At 33.0% G+C, this 22,053-nt stretch overlaps 1 protein-coding gene across 3 annotated transcripts in view; it reads right to left on the reverse strand.

Moving 5' to 3' along the window:
- The window catches only part of clu (clustered mitochondria protein homolog), a 502,466-nt gene that overhangs the window by 76,211 nt on the left and 404,202 nt on the right, over positions 1-22,053 (reverse strand). For all 3 annotated transcript variants that reach the window (XM_090401006.1, XM_090401005.1, XM_090401004.1), the window contains exons 25-27: positions 16,476-16,637; positions 5,224-5,287; positions 2,378-2,655 (exon numbers count right to left, since the gene is read on the reverse strand). In XM_090401006.1, the coding sequence (XP_090257132.1) occupies positions 2,378-2,655; positions 5,224-5,287; positions 16,476-16,637 (504 nt within the window). The remainder of the gene's footprint in view (positions 1-2,377; positions 2,656-5,223; positions 5,288-16,475; positions 16,638-22,053) is intronic.

Genomic DNA, 22,053 nt, shown 5'->3' on the forward strand with positions numbered 1-22,053 from the left:
TCTAGAGCCCAGTTTTCCTCTAGGTCTTTTTTTTTTTTCTTTTCTGCTAACCATTCCTCTTCTATTCTGTTTAAGTGACCATACTACTTTAGATAAGCTTTGCTCACATATTCTTGAATGCTAAAAATATCAAGTTCCTAATATCTTTAATTTTACTATAATTCTACCATTGATGCCATATGTTCACTACCCTAATTTTTCAAAGAACTCATATGTGATCTCTGTCCCTGATCAACCATTTTATATCTAACTCAGTTCTCAGATCCATAAGTTAAAATTGGTTTGAACACTGTTAGTTTAATGTTATAGCTAATTTCTCTATTTTTCAATATTAATTTATTCAACTGGCTCCCCTACCAGCTGTCGTTATTCCACTGTCCATATTTGCTAACCTCGATATTTGTTAAGAGTATAACATTATTTGAATATAGCAAAGAGTTAATTTTGATATCCTCTCCATTTGACATCAGGTTTAGTGCCAAATTTCTTTCATGATGTGATTCACAGAAATTATGACTAACAATGGGGATAATGTTCACCCTTGTCTCACCTGATTTAACATCAAACCATCTTCCTGTACCTTTATCTGCAGTAGAATCCTGTTGATTCTACTGCAGACTTAGAATTCAAATGTAGACCATGCACTGCTCTTCCATTTGCTCCATGTAAATCAACATTTTTAAAATGCTTCTCTCTCTAGGGATCTCTAAAACCTGATGTCAAAATTGGAGATGTTAATCTCAACTCTTTGCAGATGATGTTGTACTTCTAAATAAATCCAGTAAAAGTCTACAAGATTCCCTGACTAAATTGAATAACTGTTGTGCTAAATATGGTATGAAAATCAGCAATAAAAAGACAAAGATAATAAAAATATGTCAGAAACACTGAAAATGTCAACTGCATCCTGAATGAATACAATCATATCCTGTACTCCCCCCTCTGTCAGGAATTTGATGATCATTTCTTCCTATAGAAGAAGTAAAACATTTCAGCTACCTAGGCAAATTTTTAGTGAAGATGACAAATTACATATGAAAATAACAGAATTAGCAAAGCTGGCATGGTAGGAAGTCAAGTGAATAAATTTATATTGAATAAGTGAGAAATTAGTCAAAACACTAAATTAGCTGTATACAAGACGGTGTTCAACCAATTTTAACTTATGGATCTGAGAGATGGGGTAGAAATAAAATAATTTATCAAAGACTGGAGACCATAAATATGAGTGTTCTGAGGAAGATTTGGAGAGTGAACAGATGGTATTAATGGCAATATCATATTAAAAACAAGGATATTAGGAAAGAACCTGCATTATTAGCATTCAAAAATGTGTTAGCAGAGCTAATCTTAAGTGATATGGTAATTTAAACAGAACGGGATAAGAAAGATTAGCAAAACAAGTGTTCTTTGCCAGGATAAACACCAGAGGAAATCAAGATCTAGATGGATTGATACATTAAAAAGTGCCTTAGAAGACAGATAAAATTAATTTGGAGGAAAATTAATAATAGGAAATTAGTAATGATGTAATTTTTTCATGTAATACAATCATATCCTGTATCCCCCCCCCCTTCAGGAATTTGATCATATTTGATTTGATTTCTTCCTAGATTTTCTGTACTTCATTCTGTCTAGTATTTATATGTGTGGATTTTTCTTTATATTGGTACTGAATGTGAGCGACTTTAAAAAAAAATTTTTTTTTGATCAAAATTTAATCTATAGTTAATGATTTGACAGTTTTGTACTTTGAAGAGTTTCCATCTTTTCTCATTATACATGTAATCAGTTAATGTGTAATCAAAACAGTTTTCATTGGAGGAGGAAGTCTATGTATATTTTTCAAAGCTATTTTCTAGGAATATATTGTCTGGTGGAAAAACACTCTTGCAACAAGCTCGTTTTCTTTACAGAAAACACAATGCATTCTCTTTTTCTTAACTATGACAAACTTACCATGATGTCTGTCATTTTCAGAGTAGAGTTCCACCTACACATAAAATCATACATTATAATAATCACTTTGCTACAGGGTGTAGTATTTATCTCAGTGTAATTTATGTAGTTCAAACAATATATAATCCCTTTTTCATGACCCCCTTTTAATCATTAATATTATTCTTGAAGAAAGTTGTTTGACCTCTTGGTTCTGAATCAATTCTTTCTTATTCATTTACATGAGTAACATAACCTTGATTTCTGCAAATTGGTTTATTTCCCCTATCCACCACAGACCATTTAAACTGATCTAGACCATTTTTGTCTAGTGATAATTTCTCGTTTTCACAAAGTGCAAATATGATGTTCAATATAGTTGCATATTCTAATACAAATTGATATTTTTATCCTATCTATTAATAACTTAAATACTTACCCTAGGATTGATGTGCTTCACCACAGGAAACATATTAAGAACATCTTCTTCAATAAATGATGGTCTACTTTTATGGTCAAGACAATATTCTCTCAGCAAGATTTGCACTCCTGTTTTCATGCAAAAGGAACGCAGTAAGGCTATTTTTTGCAAGCCATATCGCTCAACAGTTGTATCAGAGGAATCAGTTTCAAGTTTCCAGTCATAATAGGATTTCAGTTCAGCTTTCAGATTAGCCCACAGTGTTTTGGGAGTTAAAGTGGCCCATTCATTATTATCTAAATAAAGCATTAAATTTAAAAGTACATTAAAAACTTAAACATTATTATATAAAATCAATGTACTTGAAGTGTTAATGTACAGCAGTTGCACCCCACTCCCAAAAATATAAATTATTATAAAAGCATAAACAATACTAAAAGATATAATGAAATTTAAAAATTTTTGTTAATGATATAAAGACATAAGAATTTTAATAGTGTCACATAATATGAAGCTTGGAACAGTTTCATAAAACAAGAATAAATGATATAAGAAAAGTCCCGTTTATAATACAGCAATGACACTGATTGTAAACAGTGTACTTTTGTCTCTTTATAAACTTTAGAGAATATTCAATATAATATAATATTCAATATAACACTAAATTAGCTGTATACAAGACAGTGTTCAAACCAGTTTTAACTTATGGATCTGAGAGCTGGGTCAGAAGTAAAACACTTGACCAAAGACTAGAGATCGCAGATATGAGAGTCCTGAGAAAGATTATAGGCGTGAACAGATGGCATCAAAGGCAATATCATATTAAAAATGAGGATATTAGGATAGAACTTGACATTGTCAGGAATCCAGGAATGTGTTAACAGAGCTAATCTCAGGTGGTATGGTCATGTAAACAGAATGGGCGAGGAAAGATTAGCAGAACAAGTGTTCTCTGCCAGGTTGGCAGGAAAACGACCCAGAGGAAGACCAAGATATAGGTTGATTGATACGGTACAAAGTGCCTTAGATGATAGAAATATAAGATCTGATAATGTTGGAGTCTTGACAAGTAACAGACTGATTTGGAGGAAAATTGTAGATAGGAAGTTAGTAATTATGTAAATTTTTCATGTAATACTATCATATCCTGTACATCCTTTGAGGGTACATGTCAGGAATTTGATGATGACACTCTCCTACGTACAGTAATCCAACCATATCTTTTTCTTAAGAATCTCTTGCTTATTAAGACTGCACATTCATTTCATACTCACCATGTTCATTCTTTGACCTCTAGGGACACATTCTGACATTGCATCATTGATGTATTTTTTTTTTTTTAATATTTCCCACACATTGCCAATATACTTCCCATCCAGCAATCAATGTAATGGGATCAAACCTAGCATTCTGTTTAGTTTGTCATAATTTTTTGCTTTGTAGTTTAGCATATAACATTTTCTGAATGGAAAGTTCATACACTTAGCAACTTCTGGGTCAGTACAGCATGATCACTGTCACCAACTAGAGGCAGAGCAGTCACATCTAACCATTAAGTTTGAAAACTTCATTTCATGAATTCTTAATTTTAATGAGAGATTATATGAAATAATTACAGATTAAAGGATAACTCAACAATAATCAAATAACCTTTCTCATTCACATAGGTAGATGGACAACCACCTACCTGTATGGATGAGTATATAGCATCTTGCAAGTTCTAAGTTTGACGTGGCATGGATGATGGATCCTAAGGTAGCAGTCTACTTTTGTCACTAAATATGAGACCACCATGCTTCTCTAGAGATTTTGAAGTTGCATAAATAAGAAACCTATTTGGTTTCTACAGCAGTTTTTCCAGATTATCCATCCTTAGCCTGCAAAAACACTGTATTACTGGTTTTCAACATATTTTCTCCTCACAGAATTGGCAAGAGTTGTCAATATCGGTAATATCAACACTCTTGAATGGAAAGAGAGATTTAAGCTTCAACCTCAACTGAAAAAAAACTTCAAAAGGATTACGCAAATATATACATCCCGAGTAAATCCTAATTTCAATAATATATATATATATATATATATATATATATATATAAAGAATTTCATTCACTGAAAAAGTGGCATCGTTTTGGGGTTTAATAATTATTAAACCACAGTTTAAACAACATTAAACATTTCATTACATGTAATTGCTGGCCTGGTTGACTGAGTAGTTTGCATATCTGCTCTCTCTCCAACCAACAGGCTGTGGATTTAAATCCTGCCATAGGAATGGATGTTTGTGGTTGTCTTTAGATGGAAGGAGAATTTCATTGTTCAGTGTGAGACCACCACCATGCTTTTTTTTTATGTCTGAAGGAGTTCCATGTTTAGTCTCTAGAACAGTTTCTGGACTAGATAAAAATAAATAAAAATACAAAAAATAGCTAAAATCAATAAGAAAAAAAATCCTTATCCCATCTATAGTATGAATGTACTATAAGTTTACAGATAAACATTTTGTGGGTGGGAGCTACATTATATCTTTACAGTTACATAGAGTAAGATTTAAAATAGACTTCCTCTAAGTTTGTTAAACTTAGAGTTTAATGCTTTTCACAGTGAACAGTATTTTAAAGTGCAAAAGCATAAGAAAATTTATTTTTGGAACATGAAAATCTAAAAATATATTTACACAGATTATGAAGCATGTGATTATTAAACTAAAAGTATTGCATTCTTAGTTTCTTCTGGAATACTTGAACCTGAATGTTAAGTATTATGGAAATTTGAATATAGAAATATGAAGCACACGATTTTTCTGAAGGTTAATTCATTTTCATGAATATACTAATAATAATACTAAATTCTTTATAGCATACCTTGCATATTGAGTGGATTCTGTCTTTTCTTTTTTCCTTTCCTGCGAGTGCTTCTTATTTGCAACTGAGCAAAGAGAAAATTCAATATATTTTCTCTCTCTCTAGATACAGGAAAGAGCATACAAAACAGCAACAGAATTTAAATCAGGCAATAATCTTAATCTTTAGTTTAACTAAAGATATTCACATTAAAAATGAAAGATTTTCAAGTTACTAGCTTATTTTACAAACATGACCGCTGCAGTTCCAAAGGAAAAGAACATATGGTAACTTTATTTACAATCATAAATAAAATAACTTTATAATAAAAATGAACTTTTATTAAAATCAGACAGAGCATTTCTAATTGGAATAACATTTAAGACTCCTCATAAGTACTCTAAACAGACAATAACTGGACTGTAGATCAGCCACCTACAAATGACAATCTTTAAGGATGATCTCCATAATTATTAAAGTAGGAATTAAAATAGACCAGGGTTACATGCATGTACAACACACATGCACATATAATGTATAATTCATTAAATTTGTTACAAGTCTGAACATGCCTTTTTTCTGTGTAGTAACTGCCATGAACTAAAAACCAAGTTGTGTGCTTCTGTAATATTTACATTTGAAGTTCAGATTTAGACTGTGTGCTTCTGTAACATTTATATTTGTATAGCTCTTATTGCAAATTTACAGGGATAATTTATTACACTGGATAATTTGCTAAAGTGAATTTCTTTCAGAACGTCATCGTACCTACAGGGTTCTGGTTGAAATGTTTTGGAGTCTGTCCTAATGGTATTTATGAGAGTTGGCTTGTATTTCAATGTTCCAGACACACAGGTTAAGGTGAATAGCCAACCACAATTAAGTAAGAGTTTCTTTAACCTATGGGTGTTATACCCTGATAAGTTGGAACATAAAATATTTCATCTTATCATTGTATAACAGAGCGAACACACAATAAGAAACATTATACCATGCTTGCCTCTGAGTGTTAAAATAATGCATTGTAAATATATCAAATATTTTATACTATGCGAAAACAAATAAGTATGCATTTTGTACCACTCACAAATTAGTTAACTAATAATGGAAGTGTAGACCTGTAGCAAAGTTTAATAGAACATTGTGTACTAAGAGATATAGAATGTTAGCAAAAGTTCAAGATAAGGGGGAGGTGAAGTCCAAAGGTCACGGAGCAGCAACGCGAAGGAGCTGTTTGCCCCAAGCAATCGCGTGCCGTCAGCACACATGGGATATAGCAGAGAAAGCTGGATGCCGTGACGTGAGCCCATGTGAGTGCGTTGGGTGGACATCGTGGAATGCAAGAATCGCCGAGAAAGAAAGGTGAAAATATAAGGGTCTAGCACCCCTGAAAAAAGGCTTTTTGTTCCTGGATCTTCTGGTGTTCGTCTCACGGTGTCGTAAGTAGGTGAAAGGTGACAGTGCCTCCATTCTGGAGGGTTTCGATAGAGGCAGCGGTGGAAGAGAGACTAGTATCTCCGTGGAAGGAATAAGCCCAGCCATCCATAGAAAGCCAGATTGGAGCACATGGACATTTTGTCTAGGGAGAGGCAGATTCTGGTAGACCTTTGACGTGATGCAGACCCAAGGACAGATAAGTAGACTTTGTTTGTATTTTGCTGATTGTGAATGAAAGATTTGTGCCATGTTGTAAAAACATAGGAAGGAACATTAATGATATTAATTAGGACTGAACTGCAGTGATATAGAGAGGGTTACCTTAAAATCTTGCTGTCTCCTATTGTGAGAGAGTTACATATGTTCTAGGAGGTTAAGAATATGTTTAAAGTAAGGAATTGCTATCAATGAAGAGATTGTAAAAGATATAAATGCTATCTTGTGTGGTTTGATTGAACTACTAAGAAAATTAGAGAGTTATTGTGATAATCATGCATGAATAAGGTATTTAAGGGTAAAAATAAGAATTCTTACTTCAGAGATTTACAGTTTAACCAGTTTGAATATACTTATATTATTGTAATGTTCTAATTCTATCCTGACTGTCAGGAACTCCCTCAAAGTGGGAACTAAGCTTTTTGTATTGTATGTACACATTTATGATATCTAATAAACCTTGCTTTTGCACCCAACTAAGACTATCTGTGATTTCTGGAATCCGATGCACCACTTATAAAAGAGTACAACGAACTTAGACGGGAGACTACAATAAGAATAGATTTTGGTCACATCTGCATAATTACATGGTATCACTTAAGTACTGTCTTGAGATCGCCTCTTGATTGATAATATTGTCTAATCTAAAAGCGCTAAGTGGAGCAGTGAAATATAAATTTCTTAGTGTTTTATGAGGGGTTGATCTCAGACATCTGATATTGGCTCGATCTCAAGGCAATTTCTTTGTCCCCCATGAATGAGGATTCTTTGTACCCGAATGAGGGTTTCACGGGGATTTGACCCAAAGACTAAAGGATATCTGTATAGCTCTTATAGCAAATTTACAGAGATAATTTATTACACTGGATAATTTGCTAAAATGAATTTCTTCAGAATAGCATCATACCTACAGGGTTCTGGTTGGAATGTTTTGGAGTCTGTCCTAATGGTATTTATGAGAGTTGGCTTGTATTTCAATGTTCCAGACACACAGGTTAAGGTGAATAGCCAACCACAATTAAGTAAGAGTTTCTTTAACCTATGGGTATTAAAGGCATTTACTATTCCCTATGTTCAGGGTACCTCAGAAAACACAGTCAGACTTTTAAAGAAATAATCTCTGCATTGCTTTCATATCTCATTTAAAACTAGCAGCCCTTATCTGCCCTTCTAAAAATCAACTTCTCTCTTCCAGGTGTTCACAAGGTACCCTTTCCTTGCAACGTGTCATATTATGGTAACCAAACTAGATCTCTCAACCACCACCTTAGAGAGCATAGAACCTAATCTCAAGACCCTTCAATGTAAGGGCACTGAAATTCACTGCCTATGACAATATATTAATGTACCTAATGGTGTTTAAAAATTAAATGAGAAAATATAATGATAACCTATATAGTGGTATGCGCTATGTTTATGGTCCACACAACCATAAACAGAGCATTAAGTGATATACATACACACCTAGATTTGTCAAAAAGATCTAGGTACATATGTATAAATTGTCTGTGATCATTATAGATTTGCTGATAGAACACATTTTAGATACTGATTTTAAGGATGGATCATTAGAAGAAAATAACACTAATATAATTATTCTTTGGACAAATTGTACTTATTTAGATCTAGAAAGATATTTGATGGAAAGAAATTATTATTTTCTTAAACTGAGATCTTCAGAAACTGGTCAGTTTAAAATTATGTGACCAGATGTACAGCATTAGTATGTGTACAGCAAAACGTACAGCATTTAAAATATTTTATTCACCTTAAGAGAAAGAGTAAACTATGAACATACTTACATTAGTTGTTTATTCTGAGGAACTTTTTCATGTAATAATTTTTTTTGATTATGTGCCAAACTTTTATTTTAAAGTTCGACAAAATTATCATCGTCAATCAACACAATCTACATTTACGTAATACAAATGTTTTACGTTTTGTTTTTACTATTATAATTTACATAGTGTATGTTTAATGCATGTAATTTGTATTCTGTTTTGTAAAAATATTAACTATTTTTACTGTGCAATTCACAACCATCTGTAACAAATTGTAATTGGGCTAATGCCTGTAATAAATATTATTATTATCATAAAACAAAGTTTAGATATGATATCTGTTGCTTTTAAATTTCATTCATAAAATAAACAATTACGCATAACAACAAAAGCTGTATTTTCCCTTTTTTAATAATAAAGGTAATTTAAGTTATTGTTAGTTTGAGGTCTTTCAGTACCTCACTCATGTCGATACAAAATAGATTTTAGAGCAAAGGAAACCACTAAATGATATATATATCGACCATGGTTATAGTAACGGTAATTTAAAGAATGATATTTTGTTGTATGTTTCAAAATCAAAGTTTTACCTGTAGACATAGTATTACATTGTTATTTTTGATATCATAGATCCCAAGTATTTACAGAAGTAATGCTTTGCTATATCTTTTTTTATATGTTTAAAAATTGGAAAGTTTATAATTATTTGAAAATATTTAATTATTTTTTAATAATGAGGTTTATGCCATGCCAGTAAAAAGAAAATGAAGAGATTGCAAACTGACAGATAATTTGAAAAAAAAAGAGTATCCATTTATTAAGGAGTATGAACAGGAGGGATATGTTTCATCTACAATCTGTTTGAGAAAACTTTCTCTGACATCTGGAGGAAAGCGAGATATCACAAGGCATTCAGCTTCTGATAAGCATAAGAAAGCTCAACAGGCAGCTTTTTCATTTGTAAAGATGACCAATTTTCTCTGTCAAACTGAATTTGGGAAGAAAGAAAGAATTAGAAATTGCAGAGGCTGTGTTTTCTTTCCATACCATATCACAATCAAACTTTTAGCTCCATGGACTGTACATATTTTGCAGATCCAAACTGATCTGCAAAATAGATCATATCCCAGACTACCATGCTTTGTTGATGTAACAAGCTGCCTGGATGTATGTTCCATACTTGATCCAGCCACAATTGTACACCTTCTTCATCCATCCAACCTTTCTGATTGGCACAAACAAAGACACCTGGTGGAAATTTCATATGCTTCGGAATTGTCTTCCTTTTAAATATCACTGTCGGCTTTAATCTGGTTCCATCTGCCATGCATGCTAGAACAATGTTAAAATGTGTTTTTTCATGTCCCGTTGTTTTTATGAGGACACTCTTTTCACCAAGAATTTACTGAGGAATACTGAGTTTACTGTTCGATTCCCAGGCATATCAAAGTACATGAGCATCTCATCCATATTGCCTATTTGGGAAAGTTCATATCCATGACACTTCCGTACTTTTATGATAAATTTATGGAAGGACTTCACTTTTTCTTCAAGCAGGTTTGGTAACTTCTGCGCAATTTTTGTTTGGTGTCGTAATGTTAATGATTGCATTCCATAAATCTCTTACACCACCCAGGCGAAGCAAGAAAAGATGACATACCTGGTGTGTCCTTGAATTTACCATTCTTGAGTTGTAGAGCTCAAAAACGAATTGCATTTCTTGTTACTATAATGCCATCTTGTTGTTGCATCAAAATCCATTCATTTAGCTCATCTTCGAGTTCTGGAAAGGATGCTACATCTCCATGACGGGCACGTTTCATTTTGGGGATTTTTTCAAGACTGTCTTTTTGCTTATGCCAAAGTCTAATATTACTCTCTGCTACACCAAATTCTCTCATAGCAACACTGTTATTATGTTCTTCTGCAAACTGCATGACACACAATTTAAATCCTGCTTCAAAAGATGAACGTTTATGTTTCTGTTGGCTCATTTTCAGGCTAGGTTTTGTTTAACGAATAATATTTAAAATGAACTGTGGTTAAACCGATATAACTGTGCTAATATCCCGCCAAGGGGGCGAGATATTAGCACTACTTACATTACTGGCTTTATGCGCAGATACTATGCACACTCGGTCGCCGAATGCGAGTGGGTCAAGTAGATTTGGTTGCATAGGCATTAGGTAGTATATATTGTGTGTGCAAGTCTAATAAGAGGTTATATTTTTTAAGATCCGCATATAATATGAACCCCTAACTTTAGACCATAAATTTTAACCATAAATTTTTCGCATTACAAGCGATAATATACAGTACTGATTGTGAACATGCTGGCTAGGCCCAACCTAGCTTGAATTAAGAAATTAAAAATCCTAAAAAATTTGGCAAGATTTCACTGAACAAAAAATCTCTTTAAAATTAGATTTTTTTTCCCCAAGAATATAAGAGAATCTAGCAGGTTCCTTTTAAGAGAGAGAAGAGAGATGGACAAATTACCCTCCAACTAGCCAATCTCCAGCAATTATTCAATGATTTAATTATTCTGGAATATATTTCTAAATCTTGTCTATGTGAAAGCTATTTTTCCCAGATATTAGATGGCATGTTTGCGCGGTTAGCCTAGTCTCTGTGTACTTCTCAGCTATATGCCTGGGGAAGGAGTATCCTAGGTTCGATTCACACTGGAGATGTGAAGAGCTGAAGGATCTTCCTCAGCCATAGCCAAGTTAGTCAAGGTCTTGGGCGTAGGCAGTAGGGTTTTCCACCCCAGTTTATCCTGGGGTTTTTCATCCCACAAACAGGCAAACCGGACTCATGAACACACAGGATACAGCCATAGGATATAGTACGGCAAGGAAGGCAACAGGAAACCACCTTGCTCATAGTCACTTCCCTAGTATGGTAACATAGCTACCATCCGTGATTTCCATGATGAGTACCCAAACTCTGGAGGCATCGTGTAATAATTCTCCCCCCCCACACACACGCTTTTTCCTCAACTCAATGTCATTTTTTACCTGTTTATGATAAAGCTAATTTGAAACATTATTTTAGCACAAGAACATGAATAAGCAGTGCCTTCAAATGTTAATGTCAATATAACTCCTATGCATAAAAGATATTTATTACTGCTATGAAAAGTATTATTGCTTTCATCATAACCTCCCCAACTTGTTTCTCACTCCCTCCATTCTTTAGTTTATCTTACAGAAAATTTCAATATAGCAAATACCATTTATAACTGTTTTTATGTGACTCCCACCCATGAAGGGTAGCAAAACCTATCTATAGTATACTTTAGTACCATGGATGCACTAAGGATATTTTTTCCTATTTTTATTAACTTTTTACATTCTTTTTTTTTTTTTTTACCTCTAGAAACCAGACATGGAACTTTTCTAAGCCACTTTGGACCTCCAATAAGTGGGACAGTGGTCTCACACCAGGCAGTGAAATTCATCTACCGTCTAAAGTCAATCAAAGTACCATTCGAATCTGCAGCTTGTGATTGGAGTATGGATATGGTAACAATCAGCCACACAGCTAGCCAAATGTACCAACTAAATTCCAACAATGCTACTTTATAAGAAATTCACTGTAGAAAATTATTCACTATAAAAATTACTCCAGTAGTCATCAGTTGCCCTAGTTTAGATGCAACTGTAATTCATTTTGCTGAATACATTTTTTTGAAAGAATTATTCTATCCAACAACACATATTAACCTTCAAAAATGAGTTTAAAATTTCAAATGGGTCATTCTTTTTCTTTTGCAAATTACAGCAATGTAGATGTTAAGCTACATTGCCTGCAAATATCAATTTAAAGCATTTACATCTTTAATACTTGGCTTCTTATTCTTTAATCAGGACATAAGAATAACAAAAAAAAAATTTAATTAGTTTAAGAATTAATTTAGTTCTCTGTTGTCAATGGAATGTGCAAAACAAAATGACATGGGAATAGTACTCATTATGAATGAAACTAATTTCCCCTGTTCATAAGGGATTATTACCTCACACATAAATTAACATGCAGAGCCAGTGTGTGGTTCTTTTACGATAATAAAAATTTAAATTATTTGAAATTTCTTAAATCAATTTTGACAGAACAGACACACGTTGGTTCGCTAAACGTAAAGAACCGGGGGTGTTGACTAGGCCAGATAATCGTTAAAAACCCGTATATTCAAAAAAATTTCAAAAGTTAAAGCAAATTTTGATAAAGCCACTTCACTTTAATCGTTGAATATATAATGGTACAGGGATTTTGGCCTTCTCACCAAACCAAATCGCTAACAAAATTAAAATGAATTTTAATTAAAGTTAAAATTTATTTGAACTAAAGTTTAAAAAATTCTTGCATGTTACAAGTTACTAAATTCTTAGTAACTTATAAAAATTATTAAAAAATTTTTACAAGTGGAACTATCTTTTAGGAAAATAAAAAAACTCAAGATAGATGAGAAAATAAGAAAATAATTAGAACATTTAATATAAGTATTCAAAAAAAACAGAAAATAAATTAAATTACATAAATATACTTGAAATTTTTTTAAATTAAAATTTTAGGGTTTTTGATTTCATGTTCATAAAATTAGAAATAATGGCCTTAACATCTAATTCCACACATACATTATTCTCAATAGCTATTAACACCAAACTAACAAGCCTTTTGACATAATTGTTCTTAAGTAGGTTTTAATCAATTTCAACTTGGAAAAGGAACGTTCACCGCTCGCTACACTAACAGTTAAGGTTAATAGTATTCTTAAAGCAATTGAAAAGTTAGGGAAAGATAAATTATTGGATACAATAAAATTAAGAATATCGAAAGGATTTTGAATATTTAAATTATCCTTCCGAAAAATACCCCGGAAAGCACATAACTCGTCATAGTTCTATTGCATTTACGTCTTTATTGTCACCATCCTTCAAGAGAATCTCTAAATCGTCACAATTTTTTCGTAAGTCTTCATTATTAATTTGTAGTAATCTTTACAAGAAATTGAAATTATCATAATATGTTTTAAGTTGTTCAAAACATTCTATTAACGAACACATTGCAATGTCTAGAAGCGTATAAAACATATTCACTCTAAATTTATCTTCTGGCGATTGTGGTGTTTCATCACGATGCTCGTAGTCAAATTGTCATGTCTTCTTTCGTCGTCAGACTTCCGTACCAGTTTTAAATTCTTGTTCTCCGTCCATCTCTTCACTCAGTTCTTTTGCCGTTTTAGAACTTCTTTAAAATTTGTATCTGATCGATACTCTTGTAAGAATATTTTTAAGTCTTCGATAAATTCTAAAGCAAGTGTAATGTTCATATTTTTACTCATTATAAAGCATTTTACTCAGAGGGTTTATTCTGTTAAATAAATCATGCCCAGTTATAAGAGAGCAAATAAATTTGTAGTGCTTTATTTTAGCACATAATGTTTATGCATCATGCTGAGTTTCTTTATTAAAATTTTCATTATTAAAAATTTCAAAAAGTGCATCGTAAATTTCTCCTAACTGATATTGTAGAGGGCTGATTGCATTATTTTTACTTTCCCATCGCATTTTTGATGGCTGTTTCAATGTTAAAATTTTTACAAACTTTAAAAGGAATGCCCAATGTTTGTAAGAGAATGAAAAGAAATTGTATATTTCTTGAATAATTGCAAAGAAACTAATTGTATCTGCATATATTTTGGCTGTATCATTAATGATTAAATTTAGAGTATGAGCAGCACATGGCATGTAAAAAGCTCGAGGATTTTTGTTCAAAAGAAAATTTTGGGGCCCATATTTTTTTCCCTTTCATATTTGCTACATTGTCATACCCTTGACCTCGCATGTCTTCAATGGGGATGTTCCATTTTTTCAGTTGTTCTGTTATTGTTGCACATAAACCACGTCCTGTGGAATCTGATATATCTGCAAAACCTAAAAAGTTTTCGCTGATCTTGACAATTTCATTGTCACAGGAAACAAAGCGAATAATAATGGTCATTAGTTCCGTTTTACTTGCATCAGGTGTGCAGTCTAAAATTATATCCCTGATTGCGTTTCTTAAAGTTTCCAATATTTCATTTTGTCTGTCTTGACTCAAATAGTGTACTCTATTATTTCGATGTAGGGCCCTTTCAACATGATTTTTCCCGCAACGGGATCAAACTTCGCAAACAGTTCAACTAATTTTAAAAAATTGCCGTTATTCCTTTCATATAATTTATCAGATGACCCACGAAAAACTAAATTTTGGCTACCAAGGAATTTTATAATTTCAATCAAGCATTCTAAAACACTCGTCCAATGTTTCTTTTCCATTTCATACATGCTTTGAGTCTAGCAATCAATAGTAGTTTTGTTTTTTAAATTTTTATCAAGTTCCTTCCATTTTAAGAAATTTTTCATGTGAGTTAAACTAGTCTCATGTCTATGCAAAGTTGTACTTACATTTCTCCAATCGTTATAACCTTCTACAAAACTACTTCATTCAGTAGGTGCAAAAAGTTTGCAACAAAAGCAAAAAACAGAATTTAAAGTTTCGGAACAAATGAGTTATATTCTTGGCAGGAGCTCCCCGTTTTCCATTTTTCTATTATAATACGTGTCGCCAAATTTACGACCATATGTATCTCTGGGATATTTTATATTTTTCTTTTGAAAAGGCCCCATTTTAATTAAAACAACTCCTAACTTTTCATCAATATTTCACCATTCACCTGGATCTTCTAAATTTACAGAGACTAGCAATGTGTTATTTTCGTGGTCAACTACAACTAAATCTTATCCTAACTGTTTTTCACTTAAATGATGCATCTTGCAACTATGAACAAGATGCAATAGTACTTTGATGCAAACTAGATGATGTGCACGGTTTTTCAACTCTGATTTCTGATGTATCGAGTTGGTTACAATCTGCATCAGAATATTTTGATATTTTAACAAATTTATTAAGAGCCCCAGTTTGTTTCTTAACATCTGCTTCTTTCGTAGCATGTCGCTTACGATTTTGTGCACCGGGTAACTTTTTTTTTAAATTTTTGATTCCATTTCTATTTTATACCCACAAGAAATTATTACACAACACAGCACAGAGACAAAATAATAGTCCACACTGCGCTACGGTCAGTAGCCTACTGAGATGCATACCATATGACTGGTTAACTAGCAACAAATGTTTTGTATGAAAATTCGTTTCTGCACATAAAAACCATTCACCATTTCACTTTAGATAGACTGCAGTAAACAACATTCTCTACACAAGCATTTAGCCTGCTATCACTGCAAAATTCTAAACAGCCGGCTGATCAAAGAGGCGGCAATATACAATTTTTCTTAATTTTTATTCGGTGTATCCAGCCTTATTTATTTTAATATTGATCATTCTAAGAATTTTTTGTTTTTATGATAAAAATTTTTTTTCTTAAAAATGAACTTATGAACGGTGCCCCTGCAGTAGCGCCCCTTCATAGCGGCGCCTGCATGCTCTGCATGCCTGCTTCCGCCGGCCCTGTTAACATGTAACATATAAATGAATGAAAAACAACAGAACTGGCAGATATCTTGACACCTAGAAGGCATAATTAGAACATCAGGACATCAGGTTGAATATTTTGTTCCCTTATTTCTGCACTGTGATTGCTTTGACCTTAAAAATGCCTCAGTAACAGGAAGTGAAATATTGGTAATAAAGTATATGCTTCTTTTACTTGCTGTAATAAGCCATTAAACATCAATACTAAACTTAGCATTTTTTTTAACTTGAGAATGGAACATTAATAAGAATTCAAATCATGCAAACTTATAAGCAGAAAATCAACTTCTAAACTGAAATAATTACCTCCTCTGTGGCTACAGGTATAGGCAAAGTTGGGCAAGATGACAGGAAACAGTTTAGAAAGTGACTAATGGCAGTAGCAAGGGTTACCATTTCCACTCCTTGAATATAAACAGTAAACAGATGTTTGGCAGCTCGGGCTAATATCTCACTAACTGCTGTTGCCTGTGAATATCATTAAAAACATATAATTATAATTAAAAGTTTATATAACAGTTAAAATATCATATTAGTAGGCTAAATGATTTGGATGCCAAAAGTGGATTGCAATATGATAACATTTTAGTATAACAGTTTATTTATTTTTTATTTATTTAACAGCCAATTTTAAGGATAGAGATAGTAAGAAAATAAACTGAAATTTTTGGAGGCCTGGGTGTGAATTAAGGTCATGAAACAAGCAAGGATACTGCTGTTCTATAGTATCTTAAATCATCAATTTTAAATATTTTATATGCATAATTGGACAATTTAAGTATCACCTGATATTTTGTTGATATTTATCAACAAAAAAGCACTAATGTGTTATAGGTTTCATGTCTTACATGTAGGAGTCATATAAAAAACTGTTCATTATACTGTACAAATTTGTGTGGCCACCATCCTATTCACTTAAAAAAATGCAATTCTCATATTTATTTGCAAGAATATTCAGGTATAAGAAAATGTACATTATAAAGTCATATCGACAATTTTTTTTTTTTTGTTGTTTGTTGTAGTAGAAGTAAATATTTGGCAGTTTCACTCATAATGAAATGACTATGTGCAGAACATGTTTCATAAAAAGTATGACACTAGATTGATATGAGACAAATTTTTCATTATCTGTGATGGGAAAATCCATGTTGTTTTCCTGCTGAACAGCTGTACATTAACTGGAAATCAAACAAAAAATTAAATTTCATAACATACTTCCTAATCTGAATACAGGTAGATATGCCTCTATTCAGATGAGAATGCAATCTGATAAATGAATAAAAGTGACGTGGAATTCAATATATTCTCTTTAATATATCTTAGTGCCTGAATGAAATACCCTTTGTAGAAGTCCCAACCATTTGCCATAATCACTAACATTCCATCTCAACACACACACACACACACACACACACACACACACACACACACACACACACACACACACACACACACACAGTATATACATAGTGATGAAAATTAAAGTATCCCTGTTTAAGGCCATGGGAGCCCAGTAATTCCAATGCTGCACTTTGCAGGAATACATTGAGCATCATGCAGGGGGGGAGGTTCCAAAATCCACCAACAGGGGGACTGGATGTAGACATAGCAATATTTCTGTTAAGAAATATTGCTACGTCTTTAAGACCCAAGCACAATACATTTTAATTCATTTCCATTATGCATTTGCTGGCTGTACTGTTTGATGAGGTGCCCTTCCCGGTATGCCACAAACTGCATCCTTTGCACAGTGTATTCAATGGCACAATGCAGCTGGTCAGGACTGTTGCACACATGCTGCGCTCTGCCATCTTTCAGTGCTGGCAAGTTATCAGGATGATCCCAATAAATCCTGTCTTTGAGAAATCCCCAGAGCCAAAAGTCACAGTGGGTCCAATCAGGCAAATGAGGCAGCCATGCATGGCTGATCACTCTGGTTTCTATGAAATGTTCTCAAAGAATCTTCTATACAGATCAACAGATGTGTGGAGGAGCCCTCATCCTACATGAAAATTACTGGATCCATGGACCAGTGCTGCTGTAGCAGTGGCACAACAAAATTATTTATCATATTGCAATACCTCTCGGAAGTAACTGAGCAGGTCATAGGACCTGAATGGCAAATGTCCTCCAAGAAGAATGGCTCAGTGATAAATGAAGATGCAAAGCACCAGACAGTAACTTTGGGTGAATGCAAAGGAATTTGTTGGATTACATGTGGTAGCCCATACCCCGGAAATTGTGAGTATTCATAGCTCCATGAAAATGAAAGTGAGTCTCATCTCCCCACAAAATCATTCATGGTCATTCAAGCATCCAACCCCACTCGAACAAGGAATGTTAAAGTGAATGTCAGTTGACTTTCAAAGTCCTGTGGGCACAACTTCTGTGTCAGGAGTATCTTGAATGGGCAAAAATGCAGAATCTACTGTAGAATTTTCCAGACAGTTGTGTAAGGCACATACATGTGTCTTGAGACAGCATGTGCACTGCAGGAACTAATGCTGTTATTACTCATGGACATGTCCACAATGGCAGTAACAACTTCATTCACTTGTGAATTGAGTAGGAGACCTCTGCCAGGTCTACCTCCCAATGATCCTGTTTCTTCAAAATGACTAATCATTCGTTGCAGAGCACATGGAGGATAGTGGGCCTCATTGACATTTGTTCGGGCAATGAAATTCACAGAGTGCAGTAATAGCAATGCACTTGTTTGGGTAGTACAGCTTCATGAGCAAAGCATGTTGGGGCAAGGTTGGTACTGCCAACTATGGATAGTATTAACAACCAGGATGAATACAGGCTGTTAAGTTTAAATATACAGTTTTTAATAATTTGATATAATTTGTTGAGATGGCTTGTTTTAAGCCAAATTATTTCTGAATGATATATAGAATCAAAGGCTTTTTCAAAATCTATGAATACTGGACATTCAGGAAGATTATATTTCATTTTCTTTTTTTGTTACTTGGTTATTAGTGTAGATATGATCTATTACATAGAATCTTGTTCTGAATGATGCTTGTTCATATGGCTGTGCATATGAAAAAAACCTTGTGATCCTATTTAATATAATGGATATAAGCATTTTGTACAGTTGTAATAGCAATCTGATTAACCTATAGTTAATGATCTCATCTCTGGTGCCCTTTTCATATAATAAGATAATCAAGGATTTATGCCACTGAATTGGAATTTTTTTTATAGTTAAAATTGAACATACTCAATATGATCTTATGAAACTGTGAATCTCCTGATTTTGTGTGTTCTGTTAATATGCCATCTTCTCCAGGACTTATTTTTTGCTGACTTGAACTTTCCATGATTTTTCCATCACAATGGATAGTTCTGTATTAGCATCATCTAAATATAGTAGAGGTAGAGATTTGCATCTGCTTTCTTGTCTGTGTATAGGTCCCTATAAAACTTACATATTTTCATTATTTCTTCTGCATTGTACTGTACTCTTTCTAGCTTATTTTTCAATTTTGAAATCCATTTTTTCCTTCCACGTAACCATTGTTTGATAATTTACAGAGATTATTTTCTATTTTGTTCTTAAATTATATTTTCTGATGTGAATTTTGATTTCTTTTCTAACTTTTGCATCTCTACAAATTCCATATTATCTTTGTTACATAATTCTTCCCTATTTTTGATTAGATCAAGTGTCTGTAAAGTAAATTTTTCTATAGAAGTTCTATTTGCTGTGGTCAAGATTTTCTTAAACTTTTACTAACTTCTATTATTGTTGAAGCTATTTCCCTTATTCTATCTGACAGGCTTGATTCATTTATACTTTTGCCCTTCAACTTTCCTTCCATTATTTCCTCGTGTTTTTCTTTATGGTTTATTATATATTTGCCTTCCAGTGTGAGCTTTTTCATTAAAAATTTCAATCTCTCCCTCTTGATGCTGATTTTCATACTTGCTCTCACTAGTCTACTGTATGATCACTATCATAATTAAACTGATTAATAACAGATACATCTTCTAGTATTTCCACATAGTTTACCATACTATAATCAATTTCATTAAAAACTTCTCAAATTGGTAATCTCCATGTCCATTTTCATTTAGTTCACTTTTTTAAAGAATGTATTTCCTACACAATCCCTCACTTTTTTTGCCCCCCTTCTCTTTCTTTGGCCTATATATTTGCATTATACTCAGTTTACAGCTAAAATTGTCCATTACAATTTTCCAGTGACATGTACTATCTCTGGAAGCATGGAGAGATCCTCATAGAAATCAATTTCTCCATCTCAATGACTTGAAGTAGGTGCATATATTTGCATTATACTTAAATCATACTGCTTATTGATTTTCAATCTAAGAGTTGTAATTCTCTGGGAAAATGGTTTATCTTTTTCTTCTCCTTTCAAAGTTCTGACCAAGTACAGATGTTCAATTTCCTTATCAGTATGTTTTTTACAGATGTACTATCCAGAAAGGACCTCCCATTTATGTTTGAGTCAATTCTATTATTAGTCTGAGAAATAACACTACCACCGATTGGGGAAAGCGATCATGAAGTGTTGTCCTGGTAGGTTGCTCAACACGTGGAATTTTCAGTCAAGAAAGTTTACATGGAACTACAAAACTGGCAATTAGGACAAACTTAGGAGGCAACTCGGAGCAGTGCCATGGTATAAGACTCAGGGTCAGGAGGATAAACTGAGTAGAGATTAAGTGGATGAGTAGCAATATAAAGCAGAAGCTGAAAAAGCACTGTAAAAAGAATATAAACAAAAAGATGATCCGAGTGTTCATGAAGCAATCCCTCGATTAGTGCGCCTAATGCGTTCCTTAAAACAGGCGCATTAATCGAATATAATAACCTATGGCAAAAAGTATAATTCATTCCTCAAATTTTGAACCTTAATTTTTTTTATAAAAGAATTAAGGCATGTTTCAAGGCCTAGTTAAAGGAAAACTATGAAGCTGAAAGACAATAACACATATTCAGAATATAAATTTTATTATTCTACTTCTTAACAAAGAATTGAACTAATAGTTTGGTGTGCATTTATCTTTTTTTCATATAACCAACAGTATGGCCCTATTGCCTCTTCTACTCTTCTGCAAATTTTACTGCTTCTATCTTCAGCCTCTAAGCATTGCTGCTTAAAAACTTCGATTGTACAAAATTATTTTCAAATCGTTTCTGTGAAATCTCTTTTGGTTGACTATCAGTGGTTAAATTTTCTTCATATTCTTCCCACTGTGCATCTAAATTTAGCAGGTCGGAATCACTCAATTCTTCAGATACTTGAGATTTAATTATATACGTGTAATAATAAGCAACTCATCCCAGAAGACAGATTGATTACCCTATTATCGGAATGGATTCTCCTTTTTGTGACATGCGCAGAATGTCAAAGGGTCTCGAATCTGTGGGCGTACTATAGCAGATGACATAAATTTTGGCGTTAAAAATTTGGAGCATAGTATACATATTGTACATGGAAGTAGTGTAGTATGCCATTAAAAATAACTTTGTAAAATGTTTTAAATTGGTAACTAAATTATTTCATCCTCATGAATGTTTTTTTAGAGTTAGCAATAAAAATGTACAGAGAGAAAATTTTTAAAATCTGTAACATTTATTTTTAAGATGTATATAGGCGAACTAATCGAATTTGGGTATTGAAAAAAAATGACGCACAAATTGGGGGCACATTAATCGAGGGATTACTGTAAAGTAAAAGCAAGGAGGGTAAAAAGAATGGTAAGGAAGACTAAATCAGATTTTGAGAGAAAATTAGCTAAGCAAGCCAAAGTAAATCCAAGAGGTTTTTTTTTTTTTGCTAAATAGAAAGTATTTTCTTTTGCTTTTGGAACAACACATTGAAGTTAATGTTTTGTGCAACCATAATTA

Source organism: Typopeltis vanoorti, chromosome 11 (assembly GCF_054136105.1).
Source record: "Typopeltis vanoorti isolate ZY-2024b chromosome 11, IOZ_Tvanoo_1.0, whole genome shotgun sequence".
NCBI classification, from domain to species: Eukaryota; Metazoa; Arthropoda; class Arachnida; order Uropygi; family Thelyphonidae; genus Typopeltis; species Typopeltis vanoorti.